This window comes from Rattus norvegicus, chromosome 1 (assembly GCF_036323735.1).
Source record: "Rattus norvegicus strain BN/NHsdMcwi chromosome 1, GRCr8, whole genome shotgun sequence".
Taxonomy (NCBI): Eukaryota; Metazoa; Chordata; class Mammalia; order Rodentia; family Muridae; genus Rattus; species Rattus norvegicus.
The window spans coordinates 194,870,342-194,886,961 of record NC_086019.1 but is presented as its reverse complement, the minus strand read 5'-3'; the positions used below and the strand labels follow the sequence as shown (position 1 = coordinate 194,886,961).

General features: G+C 40.3%; 1 protein-coding gene across 31 annotated transcripts in view; it reads right to left on the bottom strand.

Moving 5' to 3' along the window:
- Positions 1–16,620, bottom strand: part of Plekha1 (pleckstrin homology domain containing A1) — a 51,180-nt gene that overhangs the window by 22,457 nt on the left and 12,103 nt on the right. For 24 of the 31 annotated variants that reach the window (XM_063267889.1, XM_039083107.2, XM_039083132.2 and 21 more), the window contains 4 exons: positions 16,169–16,329; positions 10,436–10,492; positions 7,417–7,462; positions 624–721 (listed from right to left, as the gene is read on the bottom strand). In XM_063267889.1, coding sequence (XP_063123959.1) covers positions 624–721; positions 7,417–7,462; positions 10,436–10,492; positions 16,169–16,309 — 342 coding nt within the window. In that variant the 5' untranslated portion in view covers positions 16,310–16,329. Of the gene's footprint in view, positions 1–623; positions 722–7,416; positions 7,463–10,435; positions 10,493–16,168; positions 16,330–16,620 lie in introns of those variants that run through there. The other 7 variants (XM_039083154.2, XM_039083170.2, XM_039083173.2 and 4 more) reach the window with 3 other exon arrangements.

The following is a 16,620-nucleotide window of genomic DNA, read 5'->3' as shown; positions in this document are numbered from 1 at the left end:
TCTAGACCCACCACTCACTTTCTGGAAAACTGAGAGAAGACTTCTATCTGAAGCCTGCCTGCTGGCACAGTGTAATCAGTAAGTACTGGTGTTCGTTTTTTAAACTAACCAAAAGAAAAGAGTTCAACAGCAGTCATTGTAGCATCAACAGGAGGGAGGAATAGCAGGTCCTGGAACTCCAGGAAAAGGGGCAGGTGAGAGGAGGAGTTTAGAGCCCCAGACATCACTAGAACACACATGTAGAGCCCTCTGCTTACCACTGCTCTTCAGACTCATTCTCTAGATCTTTCCCAGTCTACACCCACCTTCTCCTTTGCCCACCATGGCTTAGAAAAGGAGAACACGTATGCCCATCTCAGAGTCGGTTGTCAAAGCCTCTCACCCTGCTCTAGATGTAAAGCAAAACCACAATCAGCACACACAAAGTGTGAGTCCTTCCTAGGGACACAGTGAAAGTCATTCAAAGGCTCTAAGTCCCCACATACTAGAAAATGGCTCACATTCTGAACACACCTTTTAAACCAACCTTGAATATGCAACCTGTTGGTAAGTTGAGGACATTAGACACATTTACATAATGTAAACATCACTTCTATAAAGGGAAATTAAAAAAAAATACTTACTGTAATTTTTATAGCTTTGTTCAAGACATTTACCCACTCCACTAAGTCCTGCTGATCATTAGCTTGTAGAAAGTATTTTCTCATTCCTGCATTCATAACTGTCAAAAAAAAGTGCATAAAAATTATAGTTGTTACCTCCTAAGTCTGTTTAGAACATCTGTAAAAGTCTTCCTGCAACTCTTGGATTTTACAAAACATAACACACTGTTTTCATCACTGAGTTACAGGGCAACTCTTTTGTGGCCAGTCTTCACTAAGTGAGTATACAGTTAAACAGTGAGTCAGTCCTCCAATGATGCATACGTCAGTTAACACGGGCCAGCAGGAAACACCACTTGGGAATAGTCCTTCACACTTCAACCAGTATTTCTGTGGAATAATTTTCTTCATACAGACTTACTGAGTCAAAGAGAATTAACATTTAAAAATTTTGTTTTGGGGGGGGACTAGAAAGATGGCTCAGCAATTAAGAGCACTGGCTACACTTTCTGAGGACCTGACTTTAATTCCCAGCACCCATATGACAGCTCACAACTGTCTGAACCTCCTGTTCCAGGGGATCCACTATCCTCTTCTAGTCTCCGACAGCACTACATACAGATGGTATACTGACATACATACCAGAAAAATACCCATACTAATAAAATAATTTTTAATTTTTAAAATTATTAAAACATAACTTTAAAACGTTGTTTTTATTGGGCCAGGTATGGCGGCTCATACTTTTAATCCCAGCACTCAGGAGGTAGAAGCAGGTGGATCTCTGTGACTTCAAGGATAACTTGGTCTACAAAGCAAGTTCTGGGACAGCCAGGGCTGACACACAGAGAAACCCCATCTCAGGGGAAGAAAAGAAAAACCAAGACCTGACTCCCTGTACAAAAGCGTCTTCCCAACTGTGTCCACAAGGCTTCTAACACCTCTCTCTCCCCTGTGCTGCTATTAGCATCTGTGCTTTAAAGTCTTGAAGCCTGAGGGCTGAGTCTAAACCTTTATTTCGTAGCTTCCTGGTAGCAGTTTCTCCAGGATCTAAGCTATGTCCTACCTCTTTCCTCTTACCTCCCAGCCCCAAAGTGAAGCCTTCATGCTGTCTCCAATGTGAGTCACTGTAACATCTTAAGTACCTGAAACAATTACCTTGGGACCAAGAAATGCCTCAAATGGTGTTTCTACTCTCAACAGATCCTAACAGATACAGCATTCTATTAGTGACCTAATTAGTTGCCAATTGTAGACAACTATTTATCAAATGAGCAGATAACTCGTTTGAATTAGTAAGCTTTGTGTGTGTGTCAGGGATCTGCATTTGCCCCATGAGGTCTGTACAGTCTTCTGCTCACTTCCCTTGAGCTGTTGCTCAGCTGTCACTGACTGACCGCAGGAACTTCTCTAGTAAACACAAACACTTTCCCTAGTCTGTCAGGGCTTCTCACTTTGTTATGGTGTTTTTGATAAAACAAATATCCTATCAGTTTTCCCTCTAATCTTGTAGGTTTCATGTATTTGAAAACCTCCATAACTTAGGCTTATAAACATCTTTATGTTTTAGCATATTTTTGGCCCCACGATAATAATATCTATATTTAATTTTAAATACACTTGGAGCTTTTACAAACACACACACACACCAAACAAACAAACAAACAAACAAAACAACAATAATAAAAATAAAAAAATAATTTTTTTTCTTTTAAGTCTCATGTATCCTTGGCTGGCCTTTATCCTCAATATGTAGACCAAGCTGGCCTCAAACTCAGAGAGATCCACCAGGCTCTGCCTTCCAAGTTCTAGGATTAAAGGTGTACTTTCTATGAAATTTACAAATGGCTCCTTGGGCCTGGAACTATCTACTTTATAAAACACATCTGCAAACAGCTGTCTACAAGCCACAAGGGGCTCTTCAATCAGACCTATTTATATCATATGCATTTGTATAGAAAATCAAATACTACTGTAGGAACCAAGGCATTTTGAATAGCCACAATATTGAAATTGTTCAAATATCAACTTCCAAGGCCACGTGGGAGGCAGAGGTGAGGGAGGCAGAGGCGGGCCAACATCTGCAAGTTCAAGGCCAGCCTGGTCAACACAAGTGTGTTCCAGGACAGCTAGGACTACAGAATGAGAGACCCTGTCTCAAAACCAAATGAAAACAAGAAACTTTAAGAGTCTCCACTATAACACTGAATAATTAGTACACTAGCACTCTGTTGAGTATGACTAAGAGAAGAAGGAAATGGAAAACTCTCAAGGGAAAAGCAAAGTTAGTTTTCAAACTCACAAGACTTTGGAACTGGGCCTGAGAGTAAGGCACTCTAACCAGAGCTCCCTGACTAAGCTTAGGGTCACAGAGAAGTCAAAGAACATCCCATTAAGTGCCACAGAAAAATTCCTCTAAAAAGCAAAAAACTGTAACACACCATCAATCGTACTTTTTTATGAATGGGAAATTTAAAAATACATAAGTATATCTCAGCACAACTAGGAACTCCCCAGAACAATGCACCTACCGACAAACACCTGCTGCTGTGGGCCTGGGAGTCAAGTCAGCTTTCAGAACTTCTCCAAAGTACTGTCTGAAGCCAGTCACCACTGTCTGTAACCCAGGGAAACCCGACAGGCACCGCCAGGCACATACCTGGTGCCCGAACATACATGCAAGGAAAGCACTCAGATACACAAAATAAAATAGCAAGTTAAAAAAAAAAAACCTAATAGTGTACTACCACAGCAGGCACAAAGCAAATGTATAATGCACATACTTCTAATGAGGAGTATTTATATGAGGGCCTTCTTGAAGGAAAAAGAGGTCAACATAACAAAATCTAAAAACCTGCAGTTTGAGCTGTAGCTCAGAACTTGCTAACCATGCACAGGCTCTGGGTTGCATCTCTAACCCCCCAAACCAGAAACTAAAACAAACAAAAAACCTGCAGCTCTTGGCATAGCTGGAGGTTTGAGTAAAATCTCACATGCTTCTATTTCATGACAAGAGGGGCAAAGACATCTGCTACAAACTAAGAAGCCAGGAATCAGCACGGCTGTCTGTCTAGTCTGATCTCCTCATCTATGAATCTGTTTCCCAGAGAAACACGGCAGTGTGAGGAAACAGACACAATACTCCCCTCTATCTCACCGTCGGATTTCCAAGGAGCGTGAACTACTGGAAAGTGGTGTGTAAGCAATGAAGGGAAGGGGGCAGACCGAGAAAGGAAGAGAAGGCCTTGACTACTACAAACACAAAGTCAGGACCCCTCTCAGCTGCCTCGCTTTTTAAGCACGAGTTTCCTATGAGCCTGAGTACTCGGAGGCTGGTCCAGTTCGCGCCTTTCCATCTGAGTACATTTTTATTCAAACTTTTTTACTATTTTTTTCTTACATTTGCTCAAATGGAGCAAATAAAACAAATGTATAAAACTACAGGACAGACATTAATGTAACTGCAGCAAAAATTCTCTCATGATCCATAAATCAAGTGTGACATCAGGTCCTTTCTCACTTCCCTGGTTTTCTCTTTCTCTATTAGTTAATCAATTAACTTTTGAGAAAGTGGCTCAGTATATAGTCCAGACCAGCCTGGGACCTGCCATCCTCTTAAATGCTGAGATTGGCGGTTCATAAGTGAGACTGCCACATAGCTTTCTCTATTACCACTTTTAACTTTTCCTGATTTTTCCCCCTTTTAAAAATTTTTTTCTCCTGAGTTTTACATTACTTGTTTCTTTTTCTGTCTGATAACTCCCCTCAAATACTAAGTAATCTGGCCTGTCTGTTACTATTTTAAAGGAGGGACTAAAAGGCCGGCTGTACCCTCTTGGGTTGTGGGGTTGTGACCTTGCTCACTCTCTGTCAGCAAGCTCTCCTAGTGGAAATACCCAGATGTTAGCACCATTCCTCAGTTCGTGAGGATAGGCAGACCCTACCCACCTATCACTGGCAGCAGCTGGCTGCAGCTTCCTGGGGCAGCAGGCAGGACAGGGCTGCATTCAGTATTCAGATTCTGCTTTAATCCTCCTTCCCAGTTTCACGCCTCACCCCTTCCCTTCTCTGGGATTAGTGTTAGTTTCTATTTCTGGAGACACCACACATCCCATTCCCTGCTGGGCTGGGGGAAGGGTGGCCGCCCACAGTAGCCAGACTGAAACAGACTAGAGGCTGTTTGTAGTTGCTGTTGTTTTAAACAACAAAACCTGTTCTTAGTCCCCCTCATAGTAGCTTCTCCCATCCCCCCAAACGAGCACCATACCTAAGCCAATTAGAGGAAGGTGGGCCGGACACTGAAATGGTTAGCTCTTCACTGGTCTTTCTCTGCTCTGCAAACTTAGTGACCAGTCCTCTCTTGCTTCCATATTTAAACACTGGGGATCACCTGTTCAAGTCCCCTCCTGTTATCAAAGGCAAAGTCAGAGTATTTCTTACTCCCACTGTTTCTGGGCAATTAGAGACATGCTGCCATGTAGAATGAGTATCAAACCATCAGAAAGACTAACAAGAAATTCGTCTTAATCTTTGCTTTCAACTAAAATCCCTATTCTAACTAGGCCTGTGAATGTTGAGTTTATACTATTCTCTCAAATGGTCAGTTCTTTGTTAGTTCATGAGCCCTGATACCTTTCAATTACAAGGCTCTGAAACATTCTCTTATTTAGTAACTGTAATTCTAACCTGCAGTGAAGGTCTAACTTTTACAAGAGATTCTTTTTAAGAGTTGCTAACTTCAGTCTGTTCATAACAGCTCCCCTTATGGATACATGTGGCTACCTACCGTCACATACAGCCCTCAAACACTGCTCTAAACATCAACCTGCAGGACAAAGTCATCCTTACACACTGAAGAGAGCAAAGAACTTAAACATTAACATTAATTCTACTTCCAAAGTACCTTTTTCTTAAAACTTCAAGGTTTTATACCAATTGGTCAGTCTTAAGTTCTGTCCCTTCCGTCACTATAATATAGAGAGGGTGACAATTTTCTCAGTTTGACCTACCACTGATTCTCTGTACATACTCTAAATTTCTCCATTTATTACTACACATTAATTATAAAAGCCAAGAGGTCACTGATCCAGGTAGTACTTCTGAATCCTTCTCCTGCTCCATGTTTTAGTTACCTGCCTCTCAGCAACAACGCATCTGATGAAGCAATTTAAGGAAGGGAGGAAGGATTTATGCTGGCTCTCAGTTCCAGGTGATACAGCCCATCATGTCAGGGAACGCATGGCAATGGGAAGAGGAGGTGGTGGGTCACACTGCGTCTGCAGTCAGGAAGCAGAGGATGACGAATCGGTGTGCTCTGCTCACTTCCTCAAGACCATGTAACAGGACTATCACATCAGGACGAGCTTCCCACCTCTGTTAGTCTAACCTAGACATTCCTTACAGAGTTGCTTTCACGGTGGTTCTAAATTCCACCACTTGACAATCAAGTCAAGCCCATCACAGCCCAGGATCCTGTCCCACAGTTCTCTTCTTTCCTGATTCCTTCTATTTTCAGGCTGTTTTTACCTCTAATTTCCACATGTATAAAAAACAAAACAAAACACCACTTCTGGGCATATGCTTAAAGGAAATTAAGTCAGCGTACAAAAGAGACACCTGCAACTCTGTGTTAGTACTAGTCACAATAGCCAGGTATGGAATCTGCCTGGGGAGCTGCCAAGTCTCCAAGTCTCTGTACTTTTGCTTCTAATGATCTTCTAGTTTCTCTCACCATCACAAGCTCCATCCTGGTTTAAGGCCTTACGTGCAGTAGTTCAGAAGTCACAGGACTCATCTATCTGCTTAACTCCCATGCACAAAGCCTGCATCCTCATTCACTTCAGGAGCTCTCTACTTTCTTCTATTTCTCAAAATAACAACATGCACTAATCAACATACCACGCTGACTTCTGCCCTGTTCCTTCACCACATTCTCCACCCTTGCACATCTGTGCCCATGAGATCTTATTTCTTCTCACTGGTGGTAAAAAATGATCTGCAATTTACTTGGCCCCCAGCATGGGTGCCCTCATTCACAGAGGCATCCCTGAGTCTCTATGCCTCTTTCTACTGACTGATGGAATGGTAACAGCAGGCATTTTATCTGTCTGTCAGCCAGCACCAACACTCCGTACTCTCCCACAGCCTAGTATGTCCTAGGCACTCACTAAGCACCTGTTGATCACTCTACTACCCTCAATGCCTCCTGCCTCCAGGTTGTAAATGTCTCCTTCCCTCACAAAAGACAAAGTCCACTGCATTATTTATGTGGTCAATAATACAAGGTACAGACCTAAAAACTACCTTAAATACTGCTGGGTGAGATCATAAGAGCTACACATGAACAGGGCAGGTTATAACTAAGATGAGAAGAGGGAGGGGGCTTGGGGTTGGCAACCAGAGTCAAAGTTTTAAGCCTCACCTGGGATGATGGCTGTAAAGGAATTTCTCATTCATTAATAATTAATAATTCATTAAGCCACAGATTCATGTCTTGTAACTGTTTTCCTTTATAATATGATAAAAATTTTATCAGCCTAACAAACAAAATAACAAGTAGGGCTGGCATGTACAGACGCTGAGCCTGAGTTCAATTCCTTGAACCCACATGGTGGACGGCAATAACTGACTCCTAGATTATCCTCTGATCTCTACATGAGCACTGTGACACATGTGTGCATGCGCTCTCTCTCTCTCTCTCTCTCACACACACACACACACACACACACACACACAAACATTTTTTAAAAACAACTTAGTGGAGGCTGGAATGGTAACATTTGGAAAATAAAATAATGTAAGCATGGCTACTTACCAAAACAAAACTCTGCCTTTGGCCTTAACTTAGTCGCATCGCTAACCTAGTAAGAAACAGAGGTCTGAGTTACTCCTTCTCCACACTGCACTCAGTCTATAATACTGTGCACAAGTTCTCACTTAGCACACGAATCTGAAATTAAAATTTAAAAGCAACCAATGCAGCAAATTAGATGCAGAATCTGAGTCCCAATTGTAATATAAGACAAATGAGGCTTCCATATTTTCTCTAAATATATTTCTTTTCTCCAGGAAATGTGAAGAAGTTGAAGTATACCAGCAGACATTATGTCACACAAATACTATTCACTTGACATGACCTATGAACATGCCCTCAAAGAATACAGAAACTATGAATATTCCCAAACCTCATATTTCTGTTGGCAGCCAACAGTAAGCAAAGATGGTGGACTGTATGCTTGTTTATCTGACGCCTAAGACTCCAGAAGGCCTTAATCTCTTTGAGAAGTCAACATGGCAATCCATCTCCAATGGTTGGGGGGAGGGGGGTGTCATCAAATGCAGAAGTGCTCATCTCACAGGGTGAAACAGCTGCACTCCTGCAGAACTTCCCTCTGAGTGAGATGCCACAGAACTCCACTCATGACACTGCCGGGATGTTTCCCAGTGACAGAACCCGTATTTTGTATTTCACAATGACTTCTAATCTGGAGTTTTGATGAATCCCAGCTACAAGTCACAGCCCAGTCATGATTAAGTTTGTTCTCGGAATAAACTGTAGGGGAAAACAGCATGCTAAATTGGAACAATAAAACTGTACAATGAAACTACAGTAAGCTGCAGGAAAGAGAGGTACTCAACAACAACACCAAGTTACATTGTAAGTAGGAGCAGTGAAAGAGGAGAAACAGTGGCTACTCCCTGCCTGCTTCCCTCAGCTAACACTTCAAGAACAATCTCCCATTTTAAAACACCAGCAGTATCTGAGCTATAGGCAGTATCCCATTCTCATCTGCTTGTTTCAACCTACTCTTCCCACATCACTGTTGACAGTGACAGCTCCTGGTGCTATGCTTGCATCCTAGAGTACATGGACGATGGCCACCCAAGCAAAACTGGGTCAGAGCTCATTCTTACAATGGAACCCAACTTCTCCCAGTAACCATCTCTACAGGAGGCAGGCCGCCAACCACTCTGATAAACATTTTCAACGTCTCTATTTACAGGAAATATTTGTCTTCTAAAATTTAACAATCCGATATAAGCCGAACTGTTTATCCTGTTTAAATATATAACCTATTCTATAGTCTAAGGAACAAGAGAAATCTACTTTGCCAGTGAGAACAAGTGCCTGTATTATAAAACTGATAAAATATTTTACCTATTGAGGAACATCTGTAAATTAGTGTACTGTCAAAGCAATCCACACCTGTCATAAGACCACAGCATAGCTCATCAATACTGTGTCACTCCCATTACCGGTGTTGTACTACCTGTACTACCTGTGTTGCCACCATCAACAATACTAAGTGTGTCACTGTCATTTGAACCTCATATTTTAAGTTACGGACAGATGCTCATCACTATTGTGTAAAACAAAGTCACACACACAGACAAACCCCCAGGACTAACACCTCAGTAACTTAACCTTCGCTTTACAAAACACTAGAAACAAACAGTTGTAGTGGCCCACACCTGTAATCCCAGCACTTTAAAGGCAGAGGCAGCTGTACCTCTGTGAGTTCAAGGCCAACATGATCTACACAGTAAACTCCAGGGCAGTCAGGACTACTTAGAAAGACCATGTCTAAACTAAACAAACAAATATGTAAACATATATAAATAAGTAAGTAAATAAGTCAGTCCAGGAACAATATCACATGTCTTTACCCCAACACTCTACAGGCAGAGACAAGTGGATCCCTGAATCAAGGCCAGACTATTCTACATTATGAGTTCCTGGTCAACCAAGGTTACAGAATAAGATCCTCTCTTAAACAAAAACAAACAAAAAAGCTATTAAACAAATATATAATCTAAATTTTTGAAAATTAAAATTCAGAACTAATAATCAATTTTAAGAAACAGAAATTAGTAAATCAAAGTTAAAAAAAAAAAAGTGAGTGCACATTTTCCTCAAAATAAAACCCAGGAGCTGGAGAGATAGCTGAGGTTAAGAGCGCTGGCAGGTCTCTCAGAGACCCCAATTTCAGCTCCCAACGCCTGTGTGTCAGGTGGCTCACAACCACCTAACTTCAGCCCCAGGGAAACTGAGGCCCTTTTCTGGCCTTTGCAGGCACCCATATGCCCAAAAAATGTACACATGCACACGCGTGCACACACACACACAGGCACATACACACTAAAAATAAAACTCTCAAAAATATCTAAAAACAAAATGTCAAAGGCAATGGAATTTTAAAAATTGTGAAAATGTTTAACAAGTAGTATAAACTTAAAAACTCTTCCCCAGAACGTCCAAGACAGAGAGTCTGCTGACTTCTCTCCTGCTCTATCTATCTATCATTTAATTTTCAGACAATGTCTTGCTAGGTAATGGAAGCTGGCCTCAAGCTAGCAGTCCTACCCCCACTTCCCTCATAGTAGATTACAGATTTGTAACTGGCCTTAGCAATTTCTCCCTTTTGGCATTCATGTACCCAATCATAAAAGCCAATATTACTTCTGTAATTTGCCACATCCTATAAATCAAACTCATATTCCTTCCAGTTTTATCAACTAAAGAACTTCCTTCCTAACAACAGTAGCCAAGTATAATCTTCAGTATGCCCAAAGCCTGAGCATCACCACTAAATGACAGAATGCTGCTCTGTTCTGTCCCCACTCCTACCTGGGGCAGAGTGCACACGTGACAGTAACACAATGGGAGCTGCATGTGATGACACACACTGTAATCCCAGCACTCAGGAGGATTGAAAATTTCAAGGCCAGACTAGGCTACATAGTTAAGACTTTGTCTCAGAAGTATCAAAGATCAACAAAAAAGTTAATTTATAAATAAATAATTAAATAATTAATTAATATATAAAGTCTACCTTTGAAATGTAGGTAAGTTTAATGGCTCCAACCCGTGATGATCCTGAAGGCAGGTTCTAAAAATAATTATTAAAATACAATTAATACCCAACATAGTTTATTCATTTTATATTACTACTACTAATAATATAGTACTAAAAATGTTTGAAAATTTTAAAACGTTTTATAAATATACTTTATTGAGTTTACACACTTACTAGATCTGACATCAAGATAACACTGTAGGACGACGGGTATGGCTCTACAGTAGAGCACTTGCCTAGCATGTGTGAGGCCCCAGGTTCTAGCCCCTGAAGGCAAAAAAGTGAAACAAAACAAAAGATGTCAACTTTGATAAGCAGCTGAGTCTCCCTCTGCTCCACTGTGGTGTATCCTACAGTTAAAGAGTGGTCTTTCTCATTGTAGCTAAACTAATATTTTTTTGTGAACTTAAAACTTTATAACATCAGATTCTATGAAAGCAACGAGAAAATATTTAGAGACACAAAGGAATTCAGTTATAAGTTTTAAAAAATTATTCATTTCACATTGATCTAGTAAAATTTCTTTATCAAATATATCTCTTTTAAAAGATCGGTCTTTTGAGTCCAGGCAGAAAGCAGATCAGTGCTCAGCCATTCTCACAAAAGCTCCCTCCTGCAGCAGATGGGAACAGAGAGACCCATAGCCAGACAATATGCAAAACACTCAGCCCTAAACAGGATGTTTCCATCTAATCCCTCCTCCCGGGCTCAGAACTCAGAGGAAGAGGAGGCAGAAAAAGTCTAAGAGCCAGAAAGGGACGCATCACTGAAATGGTGTAAGTGCTGTACTAAAATCTATTTTAAATGCTTTCTTTTCAAAAATATTAACTGATTCTCTTTTTAATATTTTTTTCGTTTTTATTTTGTTACTGTTTTGAATAGTATCGCATGTAGCCCAAGCTGGTTATAAACTCATTATGTAGGCAAGGGTAATGTCCCTCCTGTCTCTACTTCCCAAATGCTAAAATTACAGTGTGTGTCACCACAAGCAACCAACTAATTCTCTTTAAGTCTTCTGCAGAAGTGTATAGATTGGGAATATGTTTTTTGTTTTGTTTTGTTTTGTTGTTTTGAGACATGGTTTCTATGTGCAGTCCTAGCTGGCCTGGAACTAGCTCTGTAGACCAGGCTGGCCTCAAACTCCTGCCTCTATCTCCCAAGTGCAGAGTGAGATTAAAGGTGTGTACCACCACTGCCTGGCATACCAAAATATTTTACTCTTAAATTTGGGATTTATCTGTGTCATAAGAGGAGAAGGAAGAGGAGCAGGAGGAGGAGGCAGTGGTGGCTGGACGAAATCATGAAACACTGTGATGGAATGAACAGCTGAAAGGGGTGGTGCTGGGCTGAAGAAGAAGATGGTTACTAGGGAGCTGGGGTGCAGCCCGGTGGATAAGCAGCTCCTCACGTGCACAAGCATAGCCCGAATTAACCAAACAAACACAAAAGGGCAAATATGACCCTAATCAATTGGGCTGTGACTGAGCAGAGTGCTTTCACCTACCGGAGGCCCTGGTTTGATTCGAGTACCACTAACCGGCAGCAGCAGCTACAGCAGGGATGAGCTGCCTGCCACACGCCAAAAACAAACTTGAACTAAGAACTACGTGTGGAGAGTCTAAACAGAAAACTAAGAAGCAAGTTTATTCTGTTGAAAATCTGAAACTAGAGAGAGCACTGAGGAGCTCCACCACTGCAGTGATGATTTGCTTAACACATTTGGAAGATGATAAAGCATTTGCATTACAGAAGGGAAGTAGTACAACCTAGAAAGAAACTCCAGGAAACTGAGTTAAAACACTCAACTGTTAAGAGTCCCTCTGTCACAGTTCAGGAAGAATCCATCTTTTAAACTGACTTATAATAATGTGCATTAAAAAACAAACCTACAGGTTTATTCTAACGAATGGCTGGGCAAGATCCTGGAAGGCTAAACACTTCATAGTTAAGACAAACACGAAATGGGAATCTTTGGCAGGAAGGAACAAGATTTCAAAGCCTTTTAACTTCTACCTACAGTTAACCTGCATTGTGAGATGCTTTAAACTACATACTGTGCACAAACTCCTAAGTACAGATCACAAGGAATGAATATGTAGATAATAAAATTATAAATCTTTAAAGTTTGAAAGATTACAATCATATATATTTTATGTTTAACTTTTTTGGTTTATTAAAAATAGAGGAGGATTAGGGTTAGTAAAAACTAGATAAGGAAATGAAATACATAAATGTCCTTGGCTATATTCAACTGTAACCAAAGTGAGTTTTTCAAACACTGTTCTCCTTCAATGTGACATGTATATATTATAAATAACATTATTTTATGCAACATATATTTATATAACTATATAACACATAATATTTATGTATATTACGCATACAGTTATTACAATGTACATATAATTATAAATATAAAATTGGGGCTGGGGATTTAGCTCAGTGGTAGAGCGCTTACCTAGGAAGCGCAAGGCCCTGGGTTTGGTCCCCAGCTCCGAAAAAAAGAACCAAAAAAAAAATAATAAATAAATAAATAAATATAAAATTATATAATATAAATATGACAACCCCTTCAGAATAACATTTTCTCTTAAGTCTTCTATTGGTCCACTAATTTACTTATCTGGATAGACCTCTAAGTCTTGTATGAAGAAGAAAAATGAGGAAGCAAAGCATGATGCACAGGAATCTAGACTATACAGGTTCACAGCAGGAGGAAATAGATATAAGTAATTAGAAGACAAAACCCAAATACCCAAATACCCAGTTATGACTACGCTCAATCAGAAAAGTCTCGAAAGAAACTAAGCCTCAAACCGTGTTACCTGACAACAAGCAAGAAATAATGAGTTAATACAACATTCAAAATAAAAAGGGAAATATGCTGTGTATACCTGTCAGCTCCTCAGCTCAGTTTACCAAACACCGAATTTTTCAAGTCTCTTCAAATTTACTTCCTTGTATATATATTTATTAATTCATTACCAACTTTCTCAGCAAAACTAAGCCATAAGATGAGTCCTTATAATAGACTACAATGGATTTTAAACTGATGGTGAATGGCGAAGAAAGCAGGAAAAGAGGAAGTAACCCTTGAGGAAAGCTGAAAACAGACAGCTGCTTGCTGCACCAAAGCACTCACGCACTGGGACGCATGCAGCAGAGGAAACCATCTGAGTGGCTAGTTTTCAGTAATTCAAAATGGCTCTAAATTGGCAATCTCATGTAGCTTACTTTAATAGTTTCAGTAAGATTTCAGGAAGAGGTGCGTCTTGATCTTTATTTATCAAAGGTGAAACAAATCTGGTATTAATGGCTAGTATAATGGCTGACAGAGACAAGTGTGTAAGTTCACAAGCTGGAAAAAGACTAAATTATGCAAGTGTTCAGAAAAATCAATGTACTAGTTACAAGGACAAAGGTCTTTTAAAGAGTTCTGTGAACTGAGTGTGGTGCTGCACACCTGTAATTCCAGCACACAGGAGCTAGAAGTAGGAAGATCAAGAGTTCAAGGCCAAGTTGGACTATAGAAGTATAGCTCATTGAGACAGCCTGATCTTAGTACAGCTGGGACAATCACCAGCACCTGCCTCACACACACACCCCTTATGCACAAAAAGTCTATGCGAAAAGACCTCATTTTGCTGAGCGAGTGCAAAGCTTAAAAGATACCTCCTTGCCAAGATAGACTACCAATCCAAAGACACTAAACATCCTACAGTGACTTCTTTGCCCTGCTACTCTGAATCCTGGAATTATTACTCCTCCATCTCTGGGCCAAAGTCAAATCCAATCTTGGTCAATTTTAAATATTACCATCTCTATTAAAATGTCAGCTCATGTCACCTCCCCCTGCTTTTTTAATTACACCTTCTTTTCTGAATTCCAAGTCCATATTTCATACAGGGTAACAAATATACTTCACTTTTTACCTATCTGTTTATATCTGTTAAGTGAGAAGATTTGGTAAAAGGGAAAACTGGGATAAGAATCTGTGCAATAAAAAACAGATAAATAAGGGGGTTTATGGAAAATTCAGGATACAGTCCTTTGCAAAAAGAGGTCAATGGAGGAAAACACTGATAACATATACTCTGAGCTCTGCAGGAACCAGCAGCTGAGAGCCAGCAAAGACTCAGCTTTACCTATGAATCATGTCCCAGCTAAATGATTCATACGTTGAGGAAAAGAAGTCAACATGAACTTTTGATTTCTGCTGCCCTGTATTTTCTCCCACTGACTCAGACCCAGCAAATGAACATAATAACCATGCAGTTGCTCAGCCAGGTAGCTGCCTCCCAAGAACGGTCCTCAGACTCAAGAGATGGGAGAAAAACAAAGTTGTCAATAAGGTCTAGGTGGACACTGTCAGAGCATGCCACTGCCAGCTAAAAAGCCTCATCATACAGTGAGTACAGTTCATTTAAACTGATGAAAATATAACCCATCTCATCCCCTCAAATTTCAAAGACTGCCTGCAAACAAAGGGCTAAACCTACATGGCAGAGCATCAAAGGGTTAAACCAAGACTGGTGAGAAGATGCAAAGAACTGGATTTTAGCTCATACAAAGGTAATAATCAACAATTTCCAATATAATCCATACTCGTTAGCAGTATATCATTCAAGTTATGTCTACACTGAAGATGCTTTTCTTTATTAAGGAAAATTAATACTAAATTGATACTAAGATCCTTTGCAACCCTCAGTCTTACGTATTAATGAATACTTATGCGTTACCATATGAAAACACACATACAGGTAATAGAGACTGGTTATGGGGGATCCGTTTCCAGCTATGTGAAGCACCTTCCTAAAGTTCCTGCTCTCTCCCAGGCTATTTCAACCAGCATGGCAGGTAAAAAGCTGGCTAGACTCACCTGTCACTTTCCACATACTTATGACACATCTCCATGTTTACTTTTAGAATAATTTTTATTTGAAATAACAAGTTCCAACAGGAAGTTTTCAACTATTCAACAGATGATTTTTAATTTCAGGTCTCTCGCTGATCTTAAAATTTGAGCTTTCATTTATTTCTTTGTCTGTTTATTTATTATTTACTTGCATTATATTTATTGGGGCAGTAGAGTGGGAGAGAGGGCCTGCACATCACGGCTAATGGGTGGAAGTCAGAGGACAAGTGTTGGAAATGTGTTCTCTCCTTTTACCATGTAGATTCCAGGAGTCAGCGCAGGTCCTCAGACTCGGTCCCTGTGCCTTTACTCACTGAGCTATCTCTCAGCCCTTCAAAGTAGGATTCTATTTTTCAACGTCTTACATTACTTACGAGGAAATAACAAAATTAAAAGTCCATTTCCATCACAGACTCGTCACAGTGACTGACACTCAGTGGACAGCACATAATGAAAGAACTACATATGCCCAAGAGTATCAATGGTAACACTCACAGTCCTGGGCAGAGCATCTCAAATCTGTGATTAGTCAAAACACTTTGTTAGAAACAGTACTTACCTCACATGAGGGAAAAAATATATACTCAGGGATAAATTTTAATTTCAACCAAATAAACTAATTTTACCCTCTGAAGTTCAAATAAGTGTACAGTCACAACAGATACCAACAGGGAAGAAAGTTAAACCAGTAGAAATAAACCTAAATGAGTACTGTGAAATTTATAGTCTATATCAAATACTGATAAATACAGCTTCTTTACGCCTTAACAAGGCAAGCTTCAGTTTTTACAAACCTGTGGATTATCCATGTACCATACAAAGCTGTCCTCTCTGGTATCCAGGATGAAATACCGTCGAAGAAATTTCCCGCTGTTCTCATTTTCCTCAATGTCTAGAAAACCACAGATGCGATTCTGTCGATCCACATAAGGCATTTCTGGGCTTGAACATTACACTGTAAAAGGAAAACATTAACAGTAAGCTAGAAAGAAGAAATTCTTCCGTGAACGTCAAGACAGTGCCGTCTATTCCACAGGCAGCCTCCACACAGGTGAGGCCGGTTAATAGGAGTGCACACCAGCCTCGGGCACACTAGCACAGAGCACTTCAGGGCTGAAGCTTGCCACACATGTGCACTAAATCCAACTTCAAACTGGTGAAGAAAGGAGCCATTCTGCTCAGCTAAGTAACTCACTTGATCTCTCCCTAAAATAAAACCAAGTGAACTAAAAGTTAGCCTTCAAAA